At 39.7% G+C, this 19,925-nt stretch overlaps 2 protein-coding genes across 3 annotated transcripts; both read right to left on the bottom strand.

Moving 5' to 3' along the window:
• Positions 1-884: 884 nt before the first annotated feature.
• RB195_003472 (uncharacterized protein) lies at positions 885-16,889 on the bottom strand (the record flags this gene model as incomplete). Of its 2 annotated transcripts, XM_064201134.1 has the most annotated exons (17): positions 885-920; positions 1,012-1,094; positions 1,155-1,180; positions 1,879-1,932; positions 1,990-2,085; positions 2,214-2,350; positions 2,419-2,504; positions 5,521-5,657; positions 5,812-5,903; positions 5,974-6,111; positions 6,347-6,501; positions 7,899-8,009; positions 8,064-8,125; positions 8,349-8,418; positions 8,633-8,675; positions 8,764-8,937; positions 11,051-11,095. In XM_064201134.1, 17 exons carry the CDS (start codon positions 11,093-11,095, stop codon positions 885-887), a joined length of 1,545 nt encoding a protein of 514 aa, XP_064057015.1. The 2 variants fall into 2 exon arrangements, with proteins under 2 accessions (XP_064057015.1, XP_064057014.1); XM_064201133.1 differs by lacking the exon at positions 8,349-8,418 and having other exon boundaries at positions 8,064-8,153.
• On the bottom strand, positions 4,365-4,784 carry RB195_003473 (uncharacterized protein; the record flags this gene model as incomplete). Its single annotated transcript, XM_064201135.1, has 1 exon — positions 4,365-4,784. The coding sequence occupies one exon, from the start codon at positions 4,782-4,784 to the stop codon at positions 4,365-4,367; it is 420 nt and encodes a 139-aa protein (XP_064057016.1).
• Positions 16,890-19,925: the final 3,036 nt, after the last annotated feature.

Here is a 19,925-nt window from a genome sequence, read left to right on the forward strand (position 1 = left end):
AAATTCCTATTTGATAAACATAAAAATATTGCGAAGAAAAAAATTATTTTATTATCACTGCTACTTGGTAAAGCTTTGTAATCGACAACATTTGTGGATTTACTACGAATAAAGTTTAATTCTTTTTCAGTTTTAATGCAAAAAAGAAGCATTTTCTGAGAAGCCTTTTGCTAACGTAAACGACAATAACAATACGCTCAACGACAAAATCCTCAATGCATTTTTTCAGTAAAAATTTCCGAAGCACTGCTCGAATCGTTAACTGTCTTAAAGGCATCACCCCACGAATCTGAGGTGGTACGGATTTCAGGTGGAGTACTCGTATACGAGATAGTAGATTATGGAGAGGTGGATGATTCCATCCATTTCTTCCTAATTTCCGAAAAAAAAAACGGCACGGAAGATGCAGCGCCGCACAAGGCTGGCGCGCTCCAGTCGAATTCCTTGTAGAAAATAGTGCGCAAGAACACCCAAAGCCGTATCTTCCTGGCCGTTTTTTACGGCAATTAGGAAGAAATGGACGGAATCATCCCCCTCTCCATAGTTTTCCATCCCGTATACGAATACTCCACCTAAAATCCCTACCATTTCTGATTCGTGGAGTGATGCCTTTAAGAGAAACTCTATTTAAATGAGGTTAATGTCTGCGTCATCTTTGAGAAAAAAAAAAACAAATCCTCTGAACGCAAACAATTTCGTGCAATAGTTCCTTACCTCGAGAACATTTACTAATAATCCCTCGACAAATTTTTTTCAACATCAATAAGTGACTGAACTTGTACCTGGCATCGTTAAAAATTTTAACGTTCTCTTTTAGTGTGTGTGGGTTCTCTAAATCGAATTTCATCAGCACCGTACCTCCCTCCTCCATGTTTTGCAAACATTCACTCGCTTCTTGGTAGATCCGCAAAGATGGGGATCTGAAGTGGATACGAGCAGTTTCGCTCAATGCGTTTTTCATTTTGACTTTTGAAAATTCCATGTTTTTCCTTCAGAGAATAGTTTACATACACAAATTTCCGGTTTTCGTTGATGTGCTAGCTCCGTGGTGCAATCAAGCCCTTTATGAGTAACGGCAGTGAGGTGAGGACCAGCTAAATTGAAGGATGAATGCGGTGTGCGTAGCCTTCGCACCCATCAAGGAAGTTACGTACAAACTGACGGACCAAAGGTCCATGCTCTGTTTGAGTCGACAGTTCATCCAGCAATCTCCAAGTCCTTTCTTCTAGAAACCTCAGCATTGGAACTGTACTTATGTTTTCTTCGTATGCCATTGAGACAGTAGAAATTGAAATATCTGCCGGGAAGGCATTGGAAGCATTCTGGATTTCTGTCAGGAATCCATTCATGAACAACAGAAATGAGTGCTCATCAATTACTAAACACAGATCACAGACTAAGATTCTCAATTCGTACATACATAACACACTGATGAGCATACAGTCTTACAAGAATTTCATAGAAATAATTGAGGAAAAACAAAGGAAATTGGTGAAATTTTGGTGGGAATTTTTATTCAGCTTTGTCCTGCAAGTATGTATATCTCTCAATAAACGTCGAGGATCATCTTGTGGAAATTCTGAATTTGATCCGCAATCGAGCAATAAAAACAAACACATACGCTGACAACAACAATAACAATAATAATACAGCTAACTTGTAGTTTTCGGATCATCTTCTAATAGATTGCTGGGGACTTGTATTAATTCCCACCTCCTTTAGTCAGCGACGACCATTCACCATAATGAAGTGGACAAACTTCAATCTTTTTTGACTTTTGATAATCTTGAAACGCATTTTCTGAGAATCTTGATGCCGAGGCAAATGACTACAATAACAGTGGCTACAAAAACTAGTATAACATCGAGAAAATAATACTGCACAAGAGATAGTTGCCGTCCATACGGATCCAGATTGGGTAGGCCACCAAATCTTGAAAATGTTCGACTAAATGTTTGAACGAACAAATTTGAGCTTGAGAGAACTCACCTTGCAGCAAATTCACTGTGTCGCACGACAAGCTCTTTTGCGCTGATTGGTTGATTAAGTAGCATTTTCGATAAACGTTTAGCGTTTTGCGAAAAACTATGATTCAACTAGCTTAACTTCCAAATCACCACTAAGAGGAAGAAAAAGTGTTTGTTCCATGGTGTTACTTCAATTCACGCCTTCATTTTCAACTAAATGTTTCTTTTGTGCAGAAAAAAATGTACCTGGCGTTGTTGAAGATTTTCAACAGGGTTTCTTTCAATTTTTCAGGCTTCCCTAAATCAAATTTTGTTAACACGATGCCTCCTCCATGTTTAGCAAGCATGTCAGCATTTCTTGGTTGCTCCGCGAAAAGTGGAATCTGAAGATATGACATAGACTCACTAGTGAGTTCTTATCTTCCCTTTCTCAAGATATGAGGCGACTTACAATGATTGCTGGTTTTCCTAGATGTGCTAGCTCGGTAATACTGCCTAATCCTCCGTGAGTAATGAAAACAGTGAGGCGGGGATCAGCTTAACAAATGAAATTTCTTCCGAAGAAATTAATACTCCCACCAATTCAACAAATTTCTATGTTATTTATTTATCTATGTATCACATGATTACTTGTGCATGAACGGAGCGTACACTAGAAAAGATGAGTAGTGGTGGATATATTATTCACTTCAAGAAAATAAGCCTCTAACTACTGGTTTGCTTGAAAAATTCGTTAACAGCTATCCTAAATACTCAAAGCTTAGGAGGAGTGAGTATCTTTTTGAATATAATCATGTGGTCCGAGCCAGTTCTGCTTACGAAAAAGTACTGCATCGCTGACTGCCTAAGGATAGTGAGCCCAACCTTAAATGCTAGATCACGTGTAATCCACTTTTCGGTTTAGAAAAGTCAGTGTTTCTCAGGCAAGTATACCCATAAAATAAAAAAATAGAATAGACTGCCTAATTCAGAGCCTCTTTGGCTCCTGGACAATGCATTTTGTATTGGGATATAGTCAAATCAACAAGATCTGACTGTGAGTTGTCCGTAAAGTTATTCTGAAATTTTTAGAGTTGGCATATACGCATCCACATGGACAAGCGCTCATACTATTGCATTCATTTCTACACTGTCGAAGGTTTTCTCACAGTCGACTGAGGTTAGAGCGAAGGGCAGGCGGTAATCTCGGCAAACCTTTGTGGCCCCCGACACGGTCTGGATGTGATACGTACAACTGAACCCCCGACACAATTCAGCTTGTTCTTGAGCCTGGGCTTCATCTAGCGTCCTAGATATGCACGTGAGAATAGCCTTAGTGAATACTTTGTACATGACGTTCAGCCATCATATCGGACGGTAGTTCGGAAGTTCATCTTAGTCACTTTTCTTATGTATTAGAACGATTCTCGAGTTCTTCTCCTGGTCTCAGATCATTTCTTTGTAAAGAAAGGACGTCCTGTACGTTGCTAGAATTACGTGAAGCTTATGGCCAACAGCCTAAAAAGGGTTTGTTGATCAAGTAAAGTCAGGTCCGGGGGCCGTGCTAATTTTCATGCTCTTGATAGCGACTCCTGCTTCCGAAAGGAGAATCCGAGACTTCACCAGTGGGAACGATCGGGTTTGACACAGAAGTTGACGTACGGAAAAGGTTTGAGTGTAGACTTCTCCTTAATAATCTTCATTTCACGACGGGAAAAGTGCAAATCTTGTCTTCGCTCAGCAGCACTGTTAGCACAATATTACATCCGCGGAGGTCCCTTTGGCACTTCTTTAGACTCGTTTATCTTTGTGCTGCGTCCAGAATCTTCTTCTGACTGTGCTTCGAAAGAGCCTCCTGCATCCTGCAGCTAATGTTTGGTGCTAACTGCTCCATGTGTGGTGCATTCGGTGCCTCATTTCAACAATTCTTTGGGGTTTTCGAAATCCGATCAAGGTTTTTCATGCACGGCTTTGAGGCACGTTCACCACAGGCTCGCAGTCCTCTAAGCAGCAGGTCGAAGTCCATGTTTGGGTCCTCCTCGATGTGCCAGTCACCTTGAGATGAGGAGTCCTCGAGTATGCAATTGTCGTAGACGATTTTTTCCTCTTTCGCTGCAGATGTTCTATTTCATCGTGTGGTTAGGTCCTATTCTCACAAGAAGAAGACGGTGCTCAGAACCACTACAAAAAGATGGTACCACCGAGGTCAAGCAAACACCACAGGTTGGTGAGTATATGGTCGATCTCCGCACGAGTGGTGCATTGGCCGATTCTAATGTATACCGACGTTGGTCTCTATGGAAAAAGGGGGAACTCCCATGAAAGATGTGAGCAAGAGCCTGGCGAGGCAATTTATTTTTTCATTCTTTTCCCCTAGTCCAAACCTTTTAATCCTGTATTCCTCTTCTGTTGCTTTTCCTAGTTTTCCGTTGAAGTCCCGGCTACGAAATTGTGGAAGGACTCCTCATTGTGAATCACTTCCTCCAGCTCATAAAACGCGTTCAACTTGTAATCATCAGCTGCTGATGTTGATGAGTAGCAGTTTACGATGCTAATGGGTTTTTGACGCAGACTTTGCGACGGGACGCTTTCTCCGCGAATGACGAGACGACCGCCATTCAGCTGTCGTACATCGCAACTTCTGCACTTGGTCTCCTCCCGAGCAATCAAATATATAATGTGGAATTTGATACGCTTCGAAAAGAAAGAAAAGAGAATTCCGAAAAGAGCATCTAGCTCAGCATCCGTGGACGCCGTTCTCGCGTTGTAAGTACACAGTCTGAGACAGTCTCTATGGAAACTTGTGGATGTGTTGCCTTCTTCCAGAATCGAAGGCATCCCGAGGAACGTGAGATCGGATCGCCCCTCAACCGGTCACTAAACCGTCCAACGTCCGAGGCGGCAGAGCCTAGTATGCATTGTACTAAGGCAATGCATATGCTGAAGTAGCAAGAGGACTTTTCCCCAAACTAAGCAGCCACGCCATGGCAAGCTTAGCTTTCACTCTTTTCTTGTCGTGGCCCAACCTATGTGGATGAGGGTGCCAAAAAGCCACTTTGAGATATTTTGGCAAGACGGTGGTAAATCTTAGCATTGGTTTAGTCTTAGCTAAACCTTCGCTTCAGAGAAATCGGAATATCGGATGTGTCAAATTCCTTCTCAGCTTGGGAGACTACGCCGGAGGAAGTACGTCTGCAGTCCATTGCAGTTCGACGCCCTCAGTCACGACAATGCCACTTTGAGGCGGTAAAACCGCGCTGAAGATAGAAATAGTTTTGGTGGAGCGATTTTGTAAAGCGATAGTACTCTAATATCGCGGCAACGCGGCTACTTGGTTCATGGTTTCTAATGTTATCACTTATATGGCGGAGGCTTGTTGTGACAACTTTGGAAACTCTACAGAATGAATAAGTGTATGTAACACCTCATAATATAATAAATTATTGATAAATTTGCGATATCTTGAGGATCAATAATTATAACAGTTCTAGCTGAAAAAATACTTTTGTATTTTTGTATATCAATGCCTAAATTTTATCAAGAGTACGGTGTTTGGACAGGTAAGTAAACTCACCGAGCAAAGCGTTTTGTGGTAACCACGGGCTGAGATGAACATTCGGGAGATGGGCTGCCATTTTTGACCGCTCCTCTTCATATTTCACGATGAAAGTCGTTTCTGGCATGCTTTCAAAAAGAGTCAGCAAAGAGTTCCTAAAAACAAAAAACTTGGTGATTGATGCCTAATCATTTCAGTGTGGAAACTTTTTTTTTCACTCTCCAAGAAAAGAGGATTTGAGAAATTTATTCTGGTTATAGATTCTAGTGTTTTTCTAATGCTCAGAAGTTTGTTATAGGTTTGCATTACTTGTACAAATCAGGCATGAAGACCGTCTTAGCAACCGAGCCGAATGACACCAGCACAGTGGTATTGCGCTCGTTTAGAATCGCATTCCAGCTCTGTAATAGAGAAAATATTGGTAAAGTATCAAAACAAACGTGCACCATCTCTTTCCTCTTATTCAGGAACCTCTGAGAGCTTATTTCTCTCGGTATCCAATGACACTGCAATTCCTCCTATTGGCACTGTTTTGTGAATCATTGGGCGAGGATAGTCCAGATAAGGATTGGAATTTGTGAACACATAGGATACTTCCGGGAAAAGTTCCTGAAAAAAATTCGTGCTTTTTTGTGATCATAAGCGAGAAAGCATATTTTTCTCTGTGAGCTGAAGTGCTCGGACCTGATAAAAAGCAATTGACACTGTTTAGTTTTTATGTTTCGAATCCAGAGTGATTTAAATGTTGCATGCGTGGCATTGTGATAGCAGAAGTACTGAGATCAGTTAAACGAATTAGATGAAGAAAAATGTGACCACAAACATTGTGCGGAGTGTGGCCTACCTCAAAGCTTTTGAAATACAAACCAAACTTCTCCCTAAAAGCCGCAGTTTCACCTTGGAAGAGATCCCTAAAGAACACTTTCCCAAACATAGTGCCCATAATATTCTTAATCCTCTCCATGAAGTTCATTTGATCTCCTGCTGACGACCGTGCACCTAGAACAGAGAAAGCTGAAATACGTGTAAAGCAGTACATCGTGATATTAACGATGTTAGAGTGGCTGCGAAGCAAAATAAACTTCCGGTATGATAACGGCAACGGTGACGCTCAATTTTCCTAGCCGCCCAGAAAAACGGCGTGGGAAATGCTCTTATATCCTAAGAAATAGTTTAGAACGCGCCACACTGGTGTACGCGCAGCGTCCATAAGCGGTCAGAAGTCTGTGGGTCTCCTCAGCGTATTCACGTCAAATCAATGAATAGGCTGCTGAGAAAACCGGAACGTACAATGGTGGCGCGTTCTAACGGAGCTTGTAGGAGTTAACGCCATTCTTCCTACGCTGTTTTTCGAGTAGGAAAGAATGGGCATGGCTATGTTCATACTCGTAAACTACAAATAGAACACGGCATTGTTAAGCAAAGCTGTTAAACAAATATTCCAGCATCGTCAATTTTGTGATATGTTGCTATAAGAAGAGGTTGAAACCTTTTCTAACATGCAGCAAAGTACCGTTTAGGTTGCGTTCATCGTCAATTCCGACTCTTGCTCAGCAAACCTAACACTTCCAGCTGAGTCTACCTAATCGCCAGCAATGACCTTATATTACAATTTTACCAACTTCTCTGTAGAACTTCTCTAAGTCCGTACAAAATCTTCACCTTCGTGTTGACGAGGGCACCAACTCCGCCAACTCCTCTAACTTCGCATGTTTCCAAGAACCGTTTCTTCTCTAGTGTCATATTCGGCGTTCAGTGGGTGACGTCTCCTCGTCTCGGTCAGTCCGATGACATCGCACTTAAACTTCCTGGCTTGGACCATCAGATCTTCAAAAGCCGCTTCCGATGCAAGCGTACGTGCGTTGTAAGTACAGGTCGTCATCCTTGTCTCTTTCCGTTTTGGTAGCCTAGACGACTTCTAAAACCTCATCCTTCCTGCCGCTACCGTGCCAGAACTTTTTCCTGAACCAAAAGGTTCTTTCTTACTACTATGTCTTGCGTACAACTCTAAATCTAAAGGCAGGTTGCAGGCCTCTAAACCCACCGGCTTTTTTGGAGAAAACATCGTTCTCCTCAGTTGACAAATAGAGCTTATTTGTTAGAAATCAAACTGCCTTCCTTGCACATTCCACTTACTTGATTACAAGCTCTCAGCCGAACCGACGTGCGTTCGGACATTTTGAATGTGTTCCGTAGGATGCTATGGAGTTCGAGTTCATAAGGTTTCCGATTTCGGAGGTTGGTTCTCACTAGTGCTAGGAAGTCTAAACGTTCGTGAAAAGCAATCTTAGGCTATAGTTCATGCAACCTCGCCAAGCTCGCTATCCGAAATGTTAATACTCAGCAACAGGCCAACACGGTTAGTACCAAAGAAATGGTTCGAAAAACCAACTAACCAGGTACGTAGCTGGGAGTGATCGGCTCACCGATCGCCTCTGCCACAATATCCAAGTGCACGGTAGAAGTTGCAGCTATTGTGGTCGGAATTTTTGCCAACTCAAAGATCCCTATGAATTTTACACATTTTCTTTGCATGATGTCGATTGTCAGGTTTTACCTACCAAACCCACAGACGGTGAATGCTTCTGCAATGCCCACATCGAATTTTTCTTCTTCCAATTTTCTAATCAATACTTCGTCATTGAAGACTTCTGAAGGTGAATGGTACACAAAAGAAAGAGATTAACACAAATTACATCCATTCAAACATTTGCGGTTAAGTTTATTTTGAGTTCTACCAAACTAAAGGAGTATTCGTTAAAATCCCATCAATGACCACTCTAGAGGTGTCGAGGAAGTCACGAAATGGAGAACAGTGGAACTTCTGCTTTCCATTTTTTCCTTACAGCCCATCTACTGAGCTGTGTCCCAAAATCCATCTCCGACGGAATAATCCGTCGCAAGCTGCGGAATTATCTGGAATAAACAAAATGAAATTTTGTAATTAGCATTCAAAACCAAACGAGCAGATGATTTCAAGTATAATTCCAGAATATGGTTACTTTGGAATTGAACCATCTTACGCAAAATTTCACTTTGCGTATCCCAAACGATTCCGAGTGTTTGCAAAGGATTTTGGGAAACGGAGGTCTACATTCAAGAATACATGTGCTCGAGGAAGTTGACTTACTTTTGCATTGATATGTGAATGACTTTGTCATGTTCTTTGCGATCTGCAACAGAGAGCAGTAGACGATGTTGAAACGGCCTCATTAAAGTGAACTCAATCAATTATTGATTGATTTTCATCAAAGAATTAACCTGTATCAACTGGAAGAAGCTAATCTCTATCGTCCACACTTCCCTTAGCAATTCTTTTTCCCACTGTAACCATGCGATCATTTCTGGAGCAGGAGGGACCTTGATGATATCTTTGGTGAGTCTCACACCAGTTTTATCCTGCTGTTCGTAGTCCATGACTGGCATCAGGATGGTCTTAAAGAAATTGCATTTTTAGTTGTCCAATTTCAGGAAGTATATAAATAGTAGTCAATAAATAGCATTACGATACTCAGATACATCGATTCATATATATTACTTTGATATCTCCAGTATTTGAAAAAACTTACTCGAAATATGAGTTTTACTCCTTTTTTTCTCAGTAATTAGCACAGAATGATCTGCTAACATGATATGACATGAACGTCATTGTCGTATTGACAAAAATAAACTTCTGCGCCAGGGCGTGTGTAGCGCAATCGGTTAGAGGTTCCACTGCCGTCACCGTCGATCGAGATTCGAGTCTGCCCTAGCGCTCAGCAAACCTTTAGTCCCTGCGGGGTGGATAAAGTGGTACCAGACTTGTTTAGGAGGATAAAAACACTGACTTGACACATCGACTAGCCACCACAAGTCATTGTATAGCCCAGCTACACGTTCGTAAACCTCAAACGATTCGGAATTGAAGGGAACGTGGTAGCGCATCCGAAGCGGACTAGCGATTGACTAACGCCGGATACTTTATCCTTTGAGCTTCTACGTCAGATCACCTAATTAGTTAGCGGCTACTGAAACAGCCGCTTGCATACGTGCTTCCTATTTCTAGGGAGAAAATGCTACCGGCCTAATGAAACGAATGTGCTGGGAAGTAGACATGCGGAGTAGTACATAGAGGTAAAACGCAACTCATGCAGTTGTACAGCTATGAAACAACTTACAACGCCTCACTCACGTTTTGACAAATTCACGTGGAATTATTACGCAGTACTACCGCAACGCGGTATTCATCGCCTTGGGACCCATCGTTTTCTGCTCACTGCTGCGATGCCGCTACACACGTCTCACCCTATTTTATCGCTTTCCTGCTTCAGCTCATCTATGTGACATCCTGCTACTTTTTTTTTAAACTGCTTTCTGGAACTTCCTTGCCACACCTATACAAATGATAAAACAAGATCGTTATCAAAAAAGTGAATAAAATGTCAGTCAAGTGTCAATCCGTTGGGAAGCTCTAATGTATTGACTTCAATTCAGAATCGTTCGAGATTTACGAAGGCGTGGGTAGCTTGCACAATGCCCACAATAGCCGATGTACCAAGTCGGTGTTTTTATTCTCCCAGACAATACTAGTACCAATTTATTGACTCCGGACGGATGACAGGCTTGGTTGGCAGTAGGGCGATTTTGAACTGTCGATCGATGGTTCAGACGGTATGGAACCTCATACATCAACCACGCTACATCCGCCCCATCCCATTATTATATAGCGTGGTGAATGTAATCAGTGAAGTCGCGAATGTTCCAGAATGTTACCGAACATACTGCTCAAGAACTTGGCCTACCCCCAAGTCATAGTCCTGTAATTACCGAGCAAAATGTTCTGTACTTCTGATCTACGGGGCGGGCCGTGAGGTCCCTATGTAAGACTCTTGTGACTCATAGTTGTGGTACGTGGTGGTCTGCTGAGTTAGTAAGTCTAGCTAATGAGGTAAGCACTAGCCAATGTGTTGCTGTTTGGGGTTGCCCACCGTTTGGATGCTTTCTGTAGGGTGATGAGGCACTGGAGAGGATAAATCACTAGTGGCTTTGATTTTTCCAGGCTCTGACGAAGGCGATAACGCCGAAACGTTATCTGTTGTTTAATAAGGACGATCAATACCAATCTTGACTACAGCTCACGAAAATCAATTAAAAACTAAGAACGTTCTGTACTTCATTATCTATTTACACATTTTTCTATAGCATTACTTTTCGTGAGCCGTTTACCGGCAAGATGACCTTGTTTCTCCTTTGATTAGATCAGGTCCCATAATGCATAATCCATTTCCTTCTATTTACGCAAAACTCTATTTTTTTCGAAGTTCATACTGAATGGATAAATTTTTATGGATTTCTGATTAATCATGGAGTAGTTGCTACCAGCGTATAAAAACTGAAGAAGTAAAAGGCGGGAGGAGGGATTCGCATCAGAAATAGCTGAACACATAGAATTGGTAGAAAAAAAGGAATAAATTGTAATACTAAGAAGAAATGAGTTGAGCTTAGATGTCGCATGTCAGAAAATATTGAACGGCATAAAATTTCAAGGTTTTATATCCTGATCACTCACCACATTATGCCCCGCTTCTGTCAACGTATCCGCTATGGCGCCCATAAAATGTGTATGAGAATAGCCAAAAATTGGTGAATACACAAGAAATTTATAAGCATTACAAGCTAAAAGTGAAAGTAACAGCAATGTACAACAACGATTCATACCTGTAATAGCTTATATTTGCTCATGGAACGTAAACAAACAACAAACAAACGAAAATAGATAAATTTGACCGAGTTGATTAATTATAAATAAACTATTAGCGACAGCAGTTACATAGAACTGTGAATGGACAAATTTGATTTGTTTATTAGTTTAAAATTAACTATGAACGACAACGATAACGTAGAATAATCAGCATAAATGCTTTGGTCGCAGCTTTAAAAATAGAAAATTATTAATAGCATAAAAAATAATATAAAATAATATTGGTAATGACGATTGAAAAAATGTGAAAAACCAAAATAAAAGTTGTTAGGAAATTGAAGTAAAGCAAATAGCTAATAAAAGCGGAAGAGTGCAGCGGTTTGAGGTTGTGGATGGAAATCGAAATGGAATCTGGAAGTGAAAATCTGGAAATGAAAATCGTATAAAGATTTTTACATGGAACAGTTTCTGTAGAAATGTAGAGACAGTTATTTTTTAAATAAACAAAAAAAACGAACTCTACGTTATGAGGTCATTCACGAGATTATGACCATGTTCTATAAATCGATCTTATTCATCTAATCAATCAATAGGGTTGTCCTGGTGCTCAAAGTGAGAGAGCAATCGATGGTTATTTGAATTAGAAACGGTGAAATGGTCGTCTTGGAAAAAAATAAACTTATTTCTATTCTCTAAAATATTTCACATACTAAGAATGATTGCACAAGTTCGTTTCCGACTTAAATACAAACTTCAATAAGTGAGTTTTAGAAAAAAATGCTTTTATTAATCAAGGATTTAGTCTCAATTGTTCACTCACTGCTCTTTACAATTGTAAAGTTCCTCACAATCTCCCCAGTTGTAACTTTTGGGATTTCTTCCTGTAAAGTACTCACAATAGCATCATTAATGTCAGAAGGCCGTCCAGAGCGGTGTTGATCTTTCTAGGTGATATTTGCATTTCAAATTTTGCCAAACCATTTTTTAATTGCCCCTGCGGCAAGAGCATGATCCAAGTAAACACGTTCGAGATCTTTTTTGTGGAATTCCAACATTCACAGCTTTACGGAATTCGTATAGTATTACATGCCGTGAATGCACTTTTCCTTCTTCATTTGGAAGAAAATTCCACTAAGCACCAGCACTTCTTATTTGAATTTGAAAACTCTTCCAAAAAAAAAAGTAAGCAAAAATACCGATAACGATAAAAATAAAATGCAAAAATGAGTTTTACAGCGCAATTTTAATGTCATTTATAAAAATCGTACACGAACTTATGCCTATCATCTAATAGTTCTTTTTCTTGGCGACGATGAGCATGATAAGCAGAAATAAGTTTTTGAAAAACAAAAAATTAGTTCATTCCATGAAAACAGACAATTTTTAACAAATTGAACGAGAGCAATATGACACCGTTCGCAAGACAGTAACGAAAAAAGAGAAAATAATCTGTGATAACAGAGACACCGAAAGAATCCAAAATTTGACTCTTATCACTTGCAACAGCTGTTATGATGATACGCAGTGAAGACTAAAGTGTGGTTTTGAACATTAATTTTTTTATTTCTTTAAATTTTCTGAAAACTTATTTGGAGATTCATTTAACTGTAAGAACAGAACAGGTTATTTAGAAAAAATGAAATAATTTGCAACCTGTTCAAGTATCGCTGGGAACAGCAGCTTCTAATAAAATTAGATAACCGCAAATGTAGAAAATTAACTAATTAATTAATTCCTTGTATAGTATTTGCCCATTATTATTTTCTGTTGCCATTCACTGACAACATAAAATTTTCCTCTTTTTCTTAAAAGCAATGACTGTGTTTATCAGATTTCAGCGATAGAAACAAGAAGATCCTATTTACGTGTCCTTATCTTATCTTCTCTTCATAGGAAGAGGCAATGTACACGAACGTTTATCATTCTTTTATCAATCGAACAAGGTCACCTATAAAAAGTTGCACATAACAGTTATCTATAGCCGTTCTTAGGAGAAAAATATTTATGCTTTACGTAATAGTTTGTAGTTTTATGACTAAATAATGCACTTTATCGAAAATTCTGCGATATTATATCCTGAATAATTCATTGATGATATTCCTGTAGCGTTGAGCCGTGATCAAATATCCTATATACTAAAAAAATATGTTAAATCTTTGACCAGTATAATTTTTGAAAACTTTTCACTTGTTTACGTCAAAAAGAACTCACGACAAAAGCACTTAGGTGTCAAGCTCCTCATCACTTAAGAACATCGAATAATTCTCAATAACTTCGCTGTTAAGGGCACTCTCAAAAAGTTAAAGGCGGTGTCATTGAAAACTTTAAAAATGCGTGGCTCTTTCCTGCCGATATGATGGGTTTGGGCGTAGTTTATATGCGAAAAACATCAGAACATAAACATTGATGACTTCTACAAATTTAACAGTGGAAAGCATCAATTTACTTAACGATGCAACTCTTTACAAACACAGGACTGAAGCGAAGGGCGAAATCTCTGAAAACAAAACAAACTAAATATCTGAAAATTGAATCTGTAAAAAAAAGATTACTAACGAATTTACCATAGGGTCCTATTTACTTAGTACTATAGAATACCTAACAGCAAAAACTTTTGTAGGGATTATCTTTAATTGCTCTATTTACCAAGATTCCATTTCGTCAAAGCTGCACGTGTAAAGAGTCGCATCGTTGGGTGAAAAGATACCTTTGAGACTCTTGATTTTGATTTCTGACTTGTAAATTTGTAGGGGGATCTACAATCTGGTAGATATAATGGATGAAAGGAGGTCATACGGTCCAAATAGTTCTGTAAAAGAACCGATAAGGTTCTTAATGAAGCTCAACTTTCACCGTTTTGATCTACAACCTAACTGAAATAAATAACTCTTCATAGACTATAAAATACGGTTTTTGACAATACTTTTAAATTACGTTTTGTATTTTTAATTTGGTGATCATTCAGATGATGGATGATGAGCAGATTCATTCGTTATGATTCAATATTTTTGATGTTGATGATCATCGGATGTCGAGAGATTCCACCCCGAGATCCACACCACACATCGCCCGCTCATCGTAATTCATATAGAAGAACTAGTTAAGTCATCGAATAACAATTAACATTTACATAATAAGCTCTAGTTTTTCTACGCATCTCTCACGAATAATGATGAAGTTATTTAGCACATAAACTGCTTCTCATTATCCGTAGTCGGCTAATGTCTAATTGCCATAATTAGAAGTAAGTGACATTACTAAGAAGACACAATCTCGTAATAATACCACGAACACACTATATGTAGTATCTAAGAATATATCATTTACTTAGTCGCTGAACTAGTAATTGAAAGTTCAAATCTAATCCAAACAGGTCTTGCTCCTGCTTTCTTCTTTCAGAAAAAAGAGAAGAAAAAGATAAGAAAAATAATGTTATCGAGACCTACTGCAAAGCTATCGACTCCGTCCTTAAATATCAAGAAAAAGAACGTGTAACACAACAAATGATCCTAATTAAAATAATTTCCCTCCTGGCAATTTTCCTAAGGACAAATGTGTCTGACGTGCTTGAGGTACGTAAGCTTACCCAGGCAAAACTGATCCGCAAACTGCAACTCCCGGATTTTTCCTGGACAATCTCTGAGTGTCGGTTGTGTTGCTCCAAATTGAACGCATACTGCAATTCTACAGTTGCAAACAGTGGTTGGAAACTCTTCTTCCAAAAATAATGACAAACACAAATGAAAATTTTCTTTTCTAAAATTTCTACCACCGTAGACAAGAAATTTCCTGCGTTGTTTGTATACGTTAATTGCCATAGGGTCGTTATTGTCATCGGGCAAGTCGAAATAGTATCTATTTTATTTTGTTTATTATTTTCGAATGAATAAACATATAATTTCCAAGAAAATCTGATCAGAAAAGCTGTTTTCCACAACATCAACCTATGGCCGGGTAACTCGTCCAAATTACCCACACACTCACATACTAACTCGTGAGAATTCACGGTGATCAACGTTACTGGTTCTAGATTGAAGACGGCATTTATAGACGTCAGAGAGAGATTTGATGAGTCTCTCTTCACTCTGAAGTGTTACATACACGTATAACTACCAAATATATCATTTTTCATCCCGTTCATGTTCGATTTGCTTGAATTGAATCACCAATGGCAATGGATCCAGTCATGTGTTTCATACTTGAAATCCAATCACTTATCCCTTGTCAAACAATAATCTTTCAGATCCAATGCGACCAGTTCATCTAATTTTAACTTCGCGTGCAGCAGAGCCCTCTCTACCAGTTTAGTGAAAAAGATGATCATGCAATTATAGTTTCGATATAACTTGGTTTGATAAAGTTAAAGCGCTTCCTCAGCAGCATTATTTTCGCGGGTACATTCAGGATTCCGAGTTGCAGGTCAGATCAGAGAGGAGGATAATATTAAAGCCAATGTACTACAAATCTGACGTGGTGAGAGAATCCATAGGAAAAGCTAGAGATGAGGTTGTAGGTTGCAAGATCAGGAACGGTTCCGCTCATCTCTCACTAATCGTCTCAAGAAACGGCGTGGGAGCCAGTTTGTTTCCTACGAGGTACGTTTGAACGCTCCTCTACGCACATGTTCCTGCCCCCTTAGCAGCCTATTCATTAGTTTTTTCTTGAATAGGCTGGTGAGAAGACATCACTGATCCTCGATCGATTGCACGTGGATGCGGCGCGTGCAATCGATAGAGGATCAGTGGCGTGCTGCAACTGAAATCGTCTTAAAAATCGCGCCTTCCAAGCCCTTTCTTAGGACGATCAAGGAGAGATGAGGAGAATCACCCTGATTTTGCGGTATACAACACTAACTCAGATTCATGGTATACTGCCTTTAAAAAAATAAGCGTCCCTTTTGATTTCTATTTTTGGATTATCCCCATTCCCCCATCTACACAGCAAAATCGATAAGTCGTTCTTTGGGCACGTGGAACCGGAGGGATCAAAATCCACAAACTTTTGTTCGCCTGACTGGTACGTGATTAAATAACGTTTTCATGACGAAACAGAAATAGTGCTACCATGACCAGCTTATCTATGTTAGTCTATTCGAAGTTTTGTATTGTATGTTAGAGATGGGTGTCGAATATTCTGGCTAAAATGACATCACAAATTACACCACTTATAAAAGTTCTTCTTATTATTTGATAGTGTCGTTATTGTAGAATGACGAAATTCTGGTCGTAGAGTTGCGTTTGGTTATAAAAGCCGAACATTTACAAAACATTAAGAACAAACACAAAACAAACAACGAAAAACAATTAAGATAAGTTTGGAGAAGATTGACCTATGACAGTGGTTGAAAACCGATGTCCAGCCATACGGTTCCGATTCCAGTACATTCCGCGCTTTGGTGTCGTTAAGATAGTGATGGAACCGTACAGCAGATTCTACTCAGTATAGCTCTTTGTTACCACCTCTATTATTCCTCTATTCCTTATACTCCTTTTCACATACTTATCTTTTTCAGCTAATTAAGCAGCCATTCTTCTGATCTCCGCATCTTCTAACTGGCTCGTTTTGAATACCATCTGTTTATATCATAGTGGTTAGTCGTTTGAGGATCATGAAATGTTGGTGGACTCCCTTGCTTGCGTCTCCGATGGACTTGAACAGGGTCCCAACGTGCTTCCTCTGCCTTGGACTGAGTTGGTCGTCCAAGCATTGGCAGACAGATTGACTAATACGAGGTGTTCTGGAGGGGAATAACAGATATCATTTTAGAGCCCTCCACATTGGAAGGCTCTACATTGGAGAGAGTAGGAGCAGAATGAGCAGAATGACATGGTTGTATGTTTTTTTCTGCCAACTTACATTGATGATAAAATGAGTGTGGATATTTCTCATTTTTGGTCACTTCTCAGACAAAGTAGTTCTCTTTTTTTTAGTTTTTTGGTGCACTATTTGGATAGATAAGTAGACGCACAATCCGCAAAGCACTTCCGGGCTGATTAAGAATGTAACGGTTTTCAAAGATTCCCATGACCTTTCTCGTCTCGACTGAGTCGAAGATCTTTTTCACATTGATGAAAGTATTTGGAGTACCCACAAATAATCAATCATTACAAGTGTAGAAGGTTCTGCTCGGAGGTTCTAGTCTGTATTCAAAAGATGAAATATTCAAAATCTGGCGGAGACGACGGAATTAGCGCGGTAATGCTGAAATATCTTCCTAGTAGTATTCGTGAGATAACAAAGATCAACTGCTTAATATGGATTGACGAAAGGATAGCTGATTCGTGGAAACACTCTATCATAATTCCCCTCCACAAGAAGTTATCCGTCAGGAACTATCGAGGAATCTCTTTGCTGCGTGTTACATAAACGTTTTGGAGCGGATTATCCTGTACCGAACTATCAAACGTTACGAAAAAAAAACGCGCTACGAGCAAAGGTGTTCATCATTAAGAAAGTGATCGAAATCTAGGAGCGGCAGCAATCGAAGCCAATGCAATTAGCTTTCCTTGGCTTTGCAGCCGCTTTCGACTCTCCTCATTGAGGCCATCTTGTAAACGCGCCTCGCACTCGTGGAGCTCCAGGAACGTTCATTCGCTTGCATGGTGATGTGAGTAAACGAACAACTGCAGCAGTTCAAACCCCAGCCGGATGTAAAACACCGTTCGAAGTGGTAACCGGAGCAAGACAAAGACAAAACAGCCTATGGACTCTGTCTACGCGCTGATAAACGTAAACAGACGTGGATCCCTTCGAGAACTTGAATGGGAATCAGGTTAGAGAAAGATATTCGGTGAAGATGCTCTGAAGCCATTTCTGCACTTAATATTTCATTTAACGAAATGCCTGTGGTCAACCCCTATCGCCAACGAAGCCAACTTGCGAGTTGTGATCTATCTATCCTATATCGTGATGTACGGATCGGAGATTTGGGCAGCACCGTCTACGGTGATGGAGAGGCCTGACTGCATGGAAAGGAAACTGCGTGGCTATTTTCTTCTGGGATATGCCACAATGAAGATTTCTACATGGAAATAGATGTGGTGTACCGGCGGATGACACGTGGAAAATATCAACATCTTGCACCGGCAGCGAAAGTGGCTACAGAGAAACATCTCTGGTCCCATGGTCATATATTTAGAAAACCAGAAGACGCCTTGTTCAAAGAGTTTTGAAGCACTTTGTCAGCTTCAAGGTGGAAGAAGCAGCCTGACCGAGAACGGAAGTTCTCGACTGAGGTTGTGAAAGAGAACTTGAGGACACTCGGTGTGGATACGGAGTTCAAGCGAGACGTAAGGTCTCGCAGGATATGGAGTACCAGTGAGAGGTTTGATCCTTTGCATGCTTTTGTTGAAGATCGAGAAAATTGTGCAGATTTGTCCTTAGGGATACACATTGATACACATTGGCGAAGATGCAGACATTCGCGTCAGGCGATAATATCAGATCGTGGATATCGGTTTAACTGATCCAGATCAGACTAATGTCGGCGTCGAATCCTCCGTTGTCAAGAGATTCCGCCTACGATTGAAACACGGCAGAGAGAAGATCAAGTGTGTTCGTGTCAGCGAGAGATATCGCATGCCCTGGACCCGATCGTACGCGTTTGACGCTGACTATGTTTGCTCATAGAGCAAGTGCGTTGAGCAATTTTCTTTGAAAGTGACTTTCTTTGAAAACACCAACGAAATATGTACAACGTTTCATGATCGTCTACCGTTGTTAGCAAGAAATTTTTGTTTGTACCGGTCCACTTCTAATAAAGTTGTTATGTTCTCTCAGTGAGAATTAAAAAAGATTTTTACAGCTGTACAGATATAAGTAGGTGTGAAAAAAGAAAAATAATGTGTGTAATTTTGCAGCTGTCGCCAAGTCCTCAACCATTAATCTCCCATTTTGTCTCATTCGTTATTTCTTTTAAAATCGAGCCTGTATTAATTATTGATGTGTGTTAGTCGATAGGTGTCAATGGGATTCAATAAGTGAATAGACTAAAGTGTTGCACTCAGTCGACATTATTCTAACAATGCATCCATTCGTACGTGGCGATCATAACTTGCATTCACTCAGCTTTATTCATGATTTTAAAAATACCGCCGAAGTTTAGCGATACAGTACAATCTTTTGAAATATGATTATAATATGAATTATACAGTATGGAATGTATGGGTACGAGAAGGTGTACTAGAAAATTCTCTTAAAAAACCTCTTAAAATCAAACAAAGGAAAACATACCTGATTTTGTGACCTACACAAGCACACGAAGAAGGCAACTGTACGTGTAGAAATGCATTTTCAGGTAGACGAGGTTTTCTATAATCAAAGAAAATAAACAAAAAAAAAGAAGATTTCTAAAAAATTTCAGACACTCCCATGGCTTTCAAGAAAGATTTGTTGCAGCCACAACTTAGCATGATATATGTTGAGTTCTTTGTCCTTCTTATAAAGGAAAAAACGAAAATAAATAAAGAGCTTGTGATTAGTTCAAGATTTTATTGTTATCCCAGAAGTTCCCCACTCTTCAAAGAGACATTACCAGTGAGTATGAAGTATTAAAATTATTTTCCATTGTTCATGGGAAAAGCGTTTAAAGTCGGACCTGCTCGTACAGAATTAAATCTATATAAATTCTTGTTTAAATTATCATGTAGTTTGCTTTTTAATGTTGTCAGAAAAGTCTAAATCGTCGTATCCAAATTTGTTCTACCGTCATGAAAGGTTCTGGAACTTTCTAGACTATTTCTCG

This window comes from Necator americanus, chromosome IV (genome assembly GCF_031761385.1).
Source record: "Necator americanus strain Aroian chromosome IV, whole genome shotgun sequence".
Lineage (NCBI taxonomy): Eukaryota > Metazoa > Nematoda > Chromadorea > Rhabditida > Ancylostomatidae > Necator > Necator americanus.